Source organism: Bicyclus anynana, chromosome 5 (genome assembly GCF_947172395.1).
Source record: "Bicyclus anynana chromosome 5, ilBicAnyn1.1, whole genome shotgun sequence".
Classification (NCBI taxonomy): Eukaryota; Metazoa; Arthropoda; class Insecta; order Lepidoptera; family Nymphalidae; genus Bicyclus; species Bicyclus anynana.
The window spans coordinates 12,278,903-12,291,567 of NC_069087.1; the positions used below are offsets into that span (position 1 = coordinate 12,278,903).

The 12,665-nt window shown below is 37.6% G+C and overlaps 1 protein-coding gene across 3 annotated transcripts in view; it reads right to left on the reverse strand.

Moving 5' to 3' along the window:
- Window positions 1-12,150, reverse strand: part of LOC112043737 (ecdysone receptor) — a 58,093-nt gene extending 45,943 nt beyond the window's left edge. Inside the window, exon 1 of one of the 3 annotated variants that reach the window (XM_052881711.1) lies at window positions 11,403-12,150. In XM_052881711.1, the coding sequence (XP_052737671.1) occupies window positions 11,403-11,718 (316 nt within the window). In that variant the 5' untranslated portion in view covers window positions 11,719-12,150. The remainder of the gene's footprint in view (window positions 1-11,402) is intronic. The other 2 variants (XM_052881710.1, XM_052881709.1) reach the window with 2 other exon arrangements.
- Window positions 12,151-12,665: the final 515 nt, after the last annotated feature.

The window sequence follows — 12,665 nt, forward strand, 5'->3', positions numbered from 1 at the left end:
TTTTGTTTGTTAAATTTCAACTTAACGTAGTGCTAATCTTTTCTTTTAATCTTAGCTAATCCCTATGATAATTAAGTAATAACTATATACGGTATCAGTAATAACACTTAATTATAACTTAACTCATTCTATGATACCGAAACAAGTAACTAATTAAATCAACATGAAAAGCTTGAAGAAGGTTGGTAGAGTAGAAAATCTCAAGGTAGAAAGCAAAAAAAAAACAATAAGTCAATTAACTGAGATAATAGTTGTGTGAAAAGTCTGTACCTATTCATTGCTTCGTTGCTTCTTTAAGAAAAGTGACTGATATAGTCTTATTAAATACATAATTATATTCAATAATTTCCAACACGTTATTTGTGTAATCATCATCATCATTATAAACCTATTTTAATGGCCTTTACTAGAGGAAGGGTTGGAGTTGAGACCCACCACGCTGTTCCATAAATAATGTTCGACTCTTAGGAACAGCTGGTCAATAATGTTAGTGATAATGACCGGAACTGGCTTAACGAGCTCACTGATGTAAGGGATGTAACACTACTTGACTCATGATTTTTGATATACTACTGTTAGCCTAGTGGAACCTCGAGCACAGCAGTGAGCCGAATATGGGTTGATAATAATGAATGAATAATTTATAATGAACTAGCGGACGCCCGCGACTTCGTCCGCGTGGAATTTAGTTTTTCACAAATCCTTCGGGAGCCATGGATTTTTCCGGGATAAAAAGTAGGCTTAGCGTTAAGCCATGCTATAATATATCTCAATACCAAATTTCATAATAAAATAAGTAGTCGAGGCGTGAAAGAGTAACAAACATTCATATCATTAAAATCATCAGTTTTCGCAAATCTCGGGAAACCATGGATTTTTTTGACATAAAAAGTAGCCTATGTGTTAATCCAGAGTAAAATACATTTCCATTCTAAATTTTAGCCAAATCGCTTCAGTAGTAGCGGCGTTAAAGAGTAACAAACTTCCAAACATCCATACAAACTTTCGCATTTATAATATTAGTAGAATAGGATAAATAATTTATTTTAATCATCATTTTGCTGGGCAGTAAGTCTTGTATTATGTTAAAATTGCTGCATGTATAAAACAAATTGTCTTGAGTCTAGGTACCCATTACCCACCCTTGCCAACAAAGTACAAATGAAGTAAAAATAGTCAAAAACACGACCGCCGACGTCGCTGTCTGGAGTAAATTGGTTTTGAGTAGACCAATTTCTTCATAATGGAACGAATATTATATTTTCTGTCAGTCATACTTTTATATCCTTGAATAGGTGCTAATACATGAAGTTATGTTATACCAGACAGTTTTAAACTTTATGTGTATATACCTAATTTTTTAAATTAGGCACATGAGGCTTAATAGTTAACAGTTAACACCAATGTCACTACAAAAAGTGCTACAAATTAAAAAAAAACTGATTTCGTTTTTTTTTTGTGCTCACGGAGACTGGATGTCAGTTTATAGGGCGTGTTCCTTGCATGCCCTGCAAAGTGTTAGTCTGCTTCAAGGCGCTGCTTGTCCATTCGTTATCAACTCATGTACGGCAGACTCCTGAGCTCGAGCCTCAGGATGAGAGGGGTTAAGCCAATAGTCCACCACGCTGGCAAAATGCGCACTTCACACACGCAGAGAATCAAGAAAATTCTCTGATAAGCAGGTTTCCTCACGATGTTTTCCTTCACCGTTTGAGGCACGTGATATTTAATTTCTTAAAATGCACACAACTGAAAAGTTGGAGCTGCATGCCCCGGACCGGATTCGAACCCGAGGCAGAGGTCATGTCCACTATTTCCTTACTTTAAAATTATCCTGAATACGAGTAGGTACATACATGCGTGATTTGCATAATAATTTTATATACTGTCGAAACATTATGACACTTCACTGAACGTAGGTATATTTCATTGAATATTTTAACACCTACATACGTTGTCGCAAATATCAATACCGATTGATTTATGCAAAGGTCGTAGGAGGGGCTCATCAGTAATATGATGGAAACATATTGTTATACCTAATATCTATTTAAGTAATGCTATCATATAGAGTTAACATTTCTTTGTTTTTTTGCATTGAATATACTCTAAAAGTACTGAATCAATTTTAAAAATTCTTTCACAGATGGAAAGCGACATTATCAGCGAGTAACATGGGCTATATTATATTCCTGTATTTCCACTTGAACGGGAACTACGCGGGTGAAACGGCGTGGCGTCTGCTAGTTAATAATACACGTATTATGAACATTTTGTTAAATTAAAATTAGTAGGTCCTGGTACTTGGTGGTAAATAGTTCAAAATTAAAAAAAAAATCCTAAACTGTACAATATCATGTTTTGACACCTATGACACAGGCTAACCTACAGTAGGTGTCAAAGCACCCCTCAGATCTAATAATATACACTTGGTTTTTACGTATTTATGTTGTAACTTTTAATTCAAAATAAATATATAAATAAATGAAAACTATAAAATATTTAAGACTACTAAGTAAGATTGTATTCTGTGTAATTTGTATCGCATTGTAAATGTATTGTAATGTATCTCATAGTAACAAGCTTTGATATATATTTATTCCGCGTGTTTCAGGATCGTTGACTTGTTACTTCCATTTTCTAATCTGAAATCACTTCTGACCCTTGTCAACTACAAAAAAGCTCGCTTATTCGTACAACACGTACCAATTTTATTCTGCTTTTTAACATAGTAGTACAAGAGCCTGCGGTAGGCAGACACTCTTCATTTTATAAAGGCTGTGTTTGTCGACCCCCAGAGGTGTAGGTGGTCCACCTAGTGGGGGGGTCGACCAACACTGCGCCTAGCACATCAAGCGGGTTGCAGGGAGTTGGATGATGGTGGCTCGAGACCGTTGTCCTTGGAAGGCCATGCAAGAGGCTTGTGTCCAACAGTGGACGTCCATCGGCTGATATAAAGATGATGATGAGACAGTTTGTCAGCCCATGCTACTACTGTAGGTTACGTTGGAAGGTAGCCGGTATCAAAAAATCCTCATTTAATACGTATCTTTTTGTAAACTGCTACTTTTTGTTATTTACTACGGAATAGGTATTCACGAGAAATAATTTCTCCAGTCATCAGACCCTTAGCTTATCTGGCAACCTTTCGCTAGAGACCTTTAAAGTTAGATCTTTAACCGTGTTTTTTGAAGTGACATGATTCCTTCTAATATCCCGTATTGATCATAATCTATACTATAATATTATGAAGTTGAAGAGTTTGTTTTGTTTGTTTACTTGAACGCGCTAATCTCAGGAACTACTGGTCCGATTTAAAAAAATATTTCAGTGTTAGATAGCCCATTTATCGAGGAAGGCTTTAGGCTATATATTATCTCCGAATTCCTACGGGAACGGGAAACACGCAGGTGAAACTAGTTTGTAATATATAACGCCGAGAAAAATATAAAAATAAAACATTAAGTATACTTTGTGGAGCTATGAAAGCTACTACTTTTCAGTTTATAACTGACTATTTACATATGGTAGGAACAGTGGCGTGCATAAGGTTGCTAACTATGGCATGCACTATACATGAAAAAAAATACGAAATGGAATCTTCCTGCCTTAATACAGATTCGTAATGTGTTCATATTATGTCTGACCAAAGCAGGCTTTTAGTCCATAGCGATACATCTGACCATATAATATGTCATACGATCTATATCAACATGTGTATGGCGCGATACACCATCAGAAGTGGTATCTAAACCGGTCGGACCGGCACGGCAACACCAGCTTCTTTGAAACTCATGCATCCAAATTACTACTTAAATTGTTTATATAAATTGTATTAAGTAAGGACTACTCGGGAATTAATGGCTCAGAAAATCGAAGTCGATCAATTTCACTGAACCATACGTGATGTGGTTATCAGTGCTATTCAGGGAGGCTATTCTGTAACAATGTTTTTATCACTTCGACAGTGTGAGTTTCGAACTCATATCTATCGCTCTCTGTCTATAGTATCGTGTTAGACAAAGAGAGATAGAGGTGAATTCGAATCTCGCCCTTGCGAGTTATACAAAGTATCGTTACAGAATACTCGCACTTGCGAGTTATACGGTATTTAACCCCAGATGCGAAAAAAGGGGTGTTGTACATAAGTTAGACCGCTATAATATGATTGTGCTGACACAGCAAAATTTGAAGCTTTTAAACGGGGGAACCGATTTAGATGTGGTTCTTTTTATTAGAAAATAAAAGAAAATTTAAACAAAAATTTAACGACACTTCCTTTTATTAGTGTAATTAATTACATATATTTATTTTTACTAAAGACGACCTCCAAACCGCCTACGCATAGATAAAATTATCTCTTTTGTGATAATTTATTTTCTTTAACTATAAGATAAATCGTTTATAATCAAAATACATTAGTCTGCAAAAAAAGCCGACATATTACAAATTGTTAGCTTAAATTGAAAAGCCACAATAAAAGGGGAGATTAACAACGTTGAGTAACATTATAGCGAATTTCCTGTAATTTCCTTCAAACGAATTTTCTTGATAAACACAATAAGTTGATTTCTGTTATAAGCAATTTATTTACATGGTCTTAAAGATATATTTTATAGTTCAGTTACTTAAAATACCAAAAATAGAGCGGTGCAGGATGACAAGGGCTGGCCATTTTTCCATTGCGGTCTAAAAGCTGTGTCTAAAGGCCTGGCTTTTTATAAAAGCTTTAAAGTTTTGCTCAAAATGATAGGTATACAGTATGCCGCTATAGCAGGGTTTCTCAAAGTACGCGAACCCCTAGAGTTCGCTACTCGACGGCAGGGGGTTCGCGACAAGATTTACGTAATGGTGACGGTCAGAATTAAGGTTAAAATTGTTCAAAATTACTCCTAACATTGAATCCATTTGCGACAAGAAACAAGCACAGCCAACACATTAATATTACAAAGACATTTCTTTTGGTGCTTTATGTGTTACCTTTTATTCAAATAAAAACCTTATTTTTTTCAATAGTCAATTATTTTTTCTTTGGGGGGTTTAGTAAATTGAAATTTTAACAGGGGTTCGTTCGGAGCCAAAAGTTTGAGAAACCCTGCGCTATAGAGTTGGGTCATGGTAGCTAGAGGTAATCGTAACAAGTGACAAGGATCTTAAACCCTAAGACAAGGGACTGTAGCCATGATGGCACGTCGATTCTCTTTAATAAATCTACAAAATATAAAGAATGAGAATGATAGATCCGATCGACAACTTGATCACGTGACCTGTCGATAGCAAATGTCATTCCCGTACATTTTTTATTTTTCGAAGCGTTTGCGATTGTAGAAGACAATCGATGTGTATGTGTATGTGTATGTGATCTGACTTAGAGGTGATATGAAAAATCTTAAAAATCTATTCTTAGTCGTAAGACACTTGTTGCACTATAGCAACATTTTGATTAAGACACCCTTAGAGTTACTTCCCTTATCTATATTCTATACTAATATTATAAAGCTGAAGAGTTTGTTTGTTTGGTTGAACGCGCTAATCTCAGGAACTACTTGGTCCGATTTGAAAAATTCTTTCAGTGTTAGATAGCCCATTTATCGAGGTAGGCTATATGCTATATATTATCCCCGTATTCCTACAGGAACGGGAACCACGCAAGTGAAACCGCACGGCGTCAGCTAGTTTCTTTTATATTGTTAGGGTTACTTGGTATTACAGATGGTAAGTTGACAACCCTACACTAGTCTGAATGCTAATGGGAGGGAGCGGCCCTCTAACCCCTCCCAGCTATTTCTCCCTCGTAGATTGATGATAGATTAAGTAATGTACTGAAACGTGACAACGTACATATGAGGTTTTAGGACAGCTATGTAAATACGAGTGTAATGGTGAAGGAAAACATCGTGAGGAAACCTATAAACTTGAGAATTTAGTCTATACTTGAGAATTTTCATAATTCTCAAGTATAGACTAAATTCTGGTAAAGGTCTGTGAAGTCTGCCAATTCCATTTGGCCAGCGTGGTGGACTATTGGCCTAACACCTCTCATTCTGAGAGGAGATTCGTGCTCAACAGTGAGCCGAATATGGGTTGCTAATGATGTAAATAGTGAGATATGATTATATAATATTTAGCTAAAATTAGATAGTAGGTATCTATCCAATAGATAATTAATAAATCAGCTATTTTAGTTCGAATTGGAATCAATTCCCAAGACACGGTTAGATGTATTTCGGGAATTCAGATGAAAATTCCCATCCTTTGATCAATGTCTAGTCGGTTCATAGTAATCAGAACATTTAATTGTCTTGGAGGTATAACCTACCACGCTACTTAAATCATATTTTTCTCTGTAACGATCATTCATTAATCAACCCATATTCGGCTCACTGCTGAGCTCGAGTCTCCTCTCAGAATGAGAGGGGTTACGCCAATTAGTCCACCAAGCTGGCCCAATGCAGATTGGCAGACTTCACACATCCGCATTAGGTGGCGGTGCTCGTGCTCAATAGTGTGCCGAATATGACTTGTCATGATGATAAAAGTATGTCAAACCCATAGGTAAGTATGACAATATAGTTAAGTAGTAAAGTAGGTAGGGAAGAAGTGCACATAAGTCAAAGCAAAGCATGACCGGATCCCGCTAGTCTTATGGCGATATCTATCTATACTAATATTATAAAGCTGAAGAGTTTGTTTGTTTGGTTGAACGCGCTAATCTCAGGAACTACTGGATCGATTTGAAAAATTCTTTCAGTGTTAGATAGCCAATTTATTGAGGAAGGTTATAGGCTATATATTATCCCCGTATTTCTACGATAACGGAAACCACGCGGGTGAAACCGCGCGGTCAGCTATTAGGAAATAACGCAAGCTAAAATAAGTTTAGTATGGTAATTCTAACAATGTTGTTACCTTAGTAGTAAGTAATTTCTTGGTGGGTCTGTTGTGTCATTCATATCGAAGTCGGATTAAACTGGAATGCGTTTCCGGACCGGTATTAGCGTTAAATATTCCAAGTTAACCTTGAACGAGTTGCGATAACGCGAGGTATTAACGCCTGCGTTTAGTTTATTAAACGCTTGTTAGGTCAACGTAGAGAAGGACGTGTACGACCTTTTGTAATTAAGACTGGAATTTTGGCACTATTTAGGTACAATGTTACACGTGTTACAATAAACACGTAACCTGGCGTATACCAGGGAGGCTCTATACGCACAAATTGTACAAAATGGAAAATCCTTCTCCAACGCCTATTCTGGGTTCTTTTAGGTTGCCTCGAAGAACCTGGATTTCTTGTTAGCGATAAGGTCACCTATTGTGCATTTTGTAATTTTATTTTGTATCTACTGTATTCTATGTTCTTTGTGGTGTACAATAAAGTGTATTTTGTTCTTTCTTTCTTCCAATACAGGGTCGTACTGAATCCTCAGGGTAGGTAGTACATTAATTATACATCTATGAACTTTTTTTTTTTTTGAAGTCACGCCACTAGTCTTATACATATGTATAAACTAACTACTATTGTTTAGAACCTGAGTAACAATTTAATATTAAAAAAAAATATATTTTAAAAATGTCCAATATTACCATTTTCACCTTAAACAGTTTCTGCTAGGATTAATACAATAGTCCTACCGGTGGGGATCGAACCCTACATTTTTTTTCATATTTGTCCCATTTAACCGCGGAACTTTTGAGGATCTATAATTTTATAACTAAAGTTTAAAAGCCTCAAAGTTAAAACCAAATATTACAATGAAAAACTTATAAAATTTTGTCGTTTCACAAAAAATACACGCAATGAGTCATACGTAACCCCTTAACGGTCTCATTTAATTTTCTTTCCAAAATTTAAATTTGACATTGAAGTCAAGTTAGTCACCTAAAATTACATTATACCTAGCTAATTAATAATAACTTGTTAAAGTTTTCCACGCTAACCTTGAAAGGCCTTGATAAGAAATATTTCATAATACTGTTCCTAAAATAATGTTAATCGTTCGTTAGGTAATAGGTTAATCGGTCATTGGTATTTAATCTTTGGGGTTTTTAATACATTTTCTTTTTATGGTTCCGAAGGTCCGATTACAAAATTGGAACCCTTATAAGATCACATCAATTGTCTGTCGCAGACATTTTATCATTTAACGGATCAGCGCTTTAATGCTAGCCACTCACCATCCAATAAGGTCACGTGCCTGCAGGCAGGACATCCGATAAAACTGATCGTATGTTGGTCTGCATGACATCATGCAGATGATCATGCATGCAGAACACATGATCAGTTTTATCGCAATTCCTGCCGTTTGCGCTGCAAGATAATGAGCTCATTGGATGGGTGAGTGGCTAGCATAAACATACATATAAGTCTGACTAATAACTAACCAAGGCACAACACTCAAAAGGTAAAATTAAGAAATCAAACGCAGGACCTCCTGTATAAGGCATTCTGCGTAATATTTTGAATATAATAGACACACTTACATAAGATGATTTATTTAAAAAAAAAATTAAGCGTTATTATTATAATGTCTTTTGGCGAAGTTCAAGTAATCATTTGCATAATCCTGCTTAATGGTTTGACAACGACACAGAAAAACGCCAAAAATATCGCGTATTTTTTTTAAGAATAGTTGCCATATCTTTTTTTATATGACCAATAATCCCATTACTCTCCAACTAGTCAAGAAAGACTGTATTAAAGTGTTTTTCATATAGCATGGGTACGGTGACAGTCGCCTGTATGACGTTCATAATACGTACTATTGTCGTGAATCGCGGCAAACTTTCAAGAGTGAAACGAACTGTCATCCGAACCATCATACATGAAACGAAGTATAGGAGTGGGTACGACAATAGACCAATGGGGCAGGGATTGGACCAACACCACTCGGTGACCTTTGTTCCCACATGGAAGTCCTAAGATTCGACATTCTTTATTCTACTATACGTAGAAAGCTTCTTTTAAATCACTCACACTGAATACAGCATTAAAATCCGTTGCTTAGTTTAAAAAATCTAAGCGTACAAACGCGAGAGGCAACTTTGTATCCTATTTAGTGATTATAATATTTAAGTATTAACGACTAGAGCTTTAGAGTTAAAGAATACGTCCATTAGTGAACGTATAACGTATAAAAAGTAGGTTCTTTAAAAAATATTCGTTCTTTAGGATGAATTACGAAAGTTCCAACTCTTGGTTTATTCATTCAGTTACTGTCCTTAATATTTTTTATGACAAGCCCGAATACTTCCGGGCCGGTAGTTAAGTAGGTATTGTTAAATTTTCCATGCCAGCCTTGACGGTGTTGCGATAAGAATTACTCATACCTGTACCTCCTACGTCTTATGAGTTATTTAGCGGTCACTAATCAAACATAGGCAGCATTGTTTGCTGAGAATAGATGGAGCGACGCTATAACGCAATATAGGAACTGTAGTGTTTGTGTATATATACACCGGTAGTGGGACTACTATGTTTTATCTGTAACTAGCGATCTGCCTGCCTTCGCTTAGGTTGCACCTGCAATGTACTTGAGTTGCTGTGGCATTGTAAAGGACACTATAATGCACGCCATTGACGATCAATTATTCTCACGTTTCTGCAGCACCCACGACTATAACTGATCGTGTATTGGTCGCTGCGTGCATGACGGCTCGACTTATGAAACGTCTTCGCTGTTGTTTGTGCTGCAGAAATGTGAGAATAATTGACCGTCAATAGCCGACTTAAACAATCAATTTTTTAGTCAAATCATAAGTGTTTGTCAAACAGTTTGATCGTCTGCGATTTTGTTTGAAAAGGTCAAGATTATCAGAAATGTATGATTGTTAATAATAATAAATACTTAGTTAACATAAGTAGGTTACAAATAGGTATTTCTATGTTTGCAGCTTTTGCTTCAATGTTAAACTGTAGGTTTAACCGAGTTTTTGTTAGTCACAAGCATATTTGACTGGTTAAGAGCTTAGACTGTTACATAAAGCTATACGTCATGCAGTCCAGTTCCATAATATTCCTTAGTTTGTCTAGTAGAGGGCATACGATGTAGACATTTTTGAGATTTTATATTCTACTTCTTTTTGAGGCTTTTTTGAATTATTTGACTAATTCGTTTATTGCATACGTACTCGTAGATATACACTTACATACAAGCATTTTTTTTAAATACACTTTTAGACTAAAATTTTAGAAAAAAAAATGTGTGAAGTGACTATTGCAGGCTCGGAAAGCCGACTCTTCTAATAAGAGAATGCAAAAACTCAGCAGTTGCTCTTTAAAAAAATGCAAATGTCACTAAAAATATTTACGGGGTATTCTGTTGTGTGTGCAGAAGAAACCAGAGTTGAGTAGTACTTCCATGTATTTTTGTCATTAACAATACAATTGCGAAATGTGACATGAAAACCGCAAGCTACAGATAGTGGCTACAGATTAAATATGGCGCTTGAAATACAGAATCAGTGGATGTAAACAAAACATTAGGATTTTATCAGTATTGTGCAGCGAGCGGAGACATCGGCCGGGGCGCCCGGTCAAGGTATCCGGGCCAAAGGTCGATGACAGGCCGTCACAGCGCGCGGCGAGAGCGCCTCTGTACCGGCACCGGCGAATGCACCACCAAAACAAAACACTTCAACCCGCGTTCTTTTCTTATATAGACTTGCGCTAGGCAAAGATCACGCCTGATACAGCCAACGGTGGAGTCGTTTGACTGTCTAGAACGTTATTCTGGCGAATACACCACCAAAACAAAACACTTCAACCCGCGTTTTTTTCTTATATTGCTTGCGCTAGGCAAAGATCACGCCTGATACAACCTATGATGGAGTCGCTTGTCTAGAAGGTTCTTCAATTGACAACTTTTTTAATTTATAATTTACTAGCGGATGCCCGCGACTTCGTTCGCGTAGAATTTAGTTTTTCACAAATCCCTCAGGAACCATGGATTTTTCCGGGATAAAAAGTAGTCTATGTGTTAATCCATGCTAGAATATATCTCAATGCCAAATGTCAGCAAATTCGGTTAAGTAGTCGAGGCGTGAAAGAGTAACAAACATTCATATCATCAAAATCATCAGTTTTCGCAAATCTCGGGAAACCATGGATTTTTTGGGATAAAAAGTAGCCTATGTGTTAATCCAGAGTAAAATCCATTTCCATTCCAAATTTTATCCAAATCGCTTCAGTAGTAGCGGCGTTAAAGAGTAACAAACATCCAAACATCCATACAAACATTAGCGTTTAAAATGTTATTAGGATTTTACGTGGACAGATAAATACTTGCATGCCATTCACTCTTGAATTGAAGATACCTACAACTTAGGTGGTTGTTATACAAAACAGATATCTTCGCACGAAAATTTAAAAAGTTTTTATTTGAAATAATTAAGTGAATTCTGACCTGATGATATAGATTCGTTCTCAGATTTGGGTGTTGTGGGCGGCATCGGCAGAGGCATCGACGGCAGCGGTTGTATTTGTTGCTGTTGCTGTTGCATAGTGCATGCGTTGCCGAGCAGCGTCTGAGCCGGGTTGTACGTCATGCCGTCCTCGTAGCCCCAGAGTTCCAGCCCTCCGTACTCCGGGGACGCGAGGGACTCCGGCGACATCACCATAGCCGCTTGCAACCCCAGCGCAGACGACGAAGTCACTTCCGAGGAGCTCTCTTCCAGCATACGCAGGGGGAAGCCTCCGTTGTTAGACCAGCGGCGTCTCATGTCGAAGAGCGTGTCACACGCCCTCGGTTCCTCGACTGCCGACGGACATCCTACGCTCCTCCAACACTTCACTTTTGCTTCGCACTACAACTATCTAACGCTGTAAACATTAACATCCACTAGCGCGGCGTCGAAACCGAAACGAATCGTTTCTCGCCGGCCGACCGGCTTCGGGTTCACTCCAATAAGATTTCAAGTTTTATATTTCACAGGGAATCCCTTGCTGGCACTTTGCACTACTGAAATGAAAGCTCTAAGAATTTGCACGGTGCGATGATTTGAAATCGCAATAAGTTACCGCGAACTTTGATGGGAATTTACAACACGATCCACGCGTGCGACCGTCGTCAACGAAGTACGTAGAGCGAGCGCAACGAACAAGCGACGCGGCCGCTCTCACTACTCACTGCCACGGTCGAGCGTGACGTCACGCCGCCCCGCGCCCGCAGCGCCCCCCGCCCGCCGCCGGCGCGCAGCCGTGGCACAGAAAGTCAAGTCACCGAGCCACAGAATGTAGCGCGCTGATAACACCACTATTCTATAAAGTACAACTTTGTCTCCAGTCAGTAAGCAAATCTGAACTGACCGTCCATTACAAATATCAGACTAGCGTCGTTATTTTCAATGATTATGCCATTGAAAAAAAATACGGTTGTCTGTAAAGTCGGTTTACTGACGATAGTTGAACGTGACAATGTCCTAAGAAAATACTGATGGAATGGGAGCATTTTTGGAAAGAAAATGTTCGTTTTTCTAAAATACTGCTTAATAATCTTCAGAGACCAAAATATACTTTACTTATTGTAAAAAAAGTTGGCAACCCTAGAGCGAGGGAACGACGCATGACGTCATCTTTTTTCGAGCGTGCAGCCGGCTCTATCGAATTATAAGACAATTAGGTTATCACGTCAAAAACATTTTGGTAAACATTTTATCAAAATTATTTC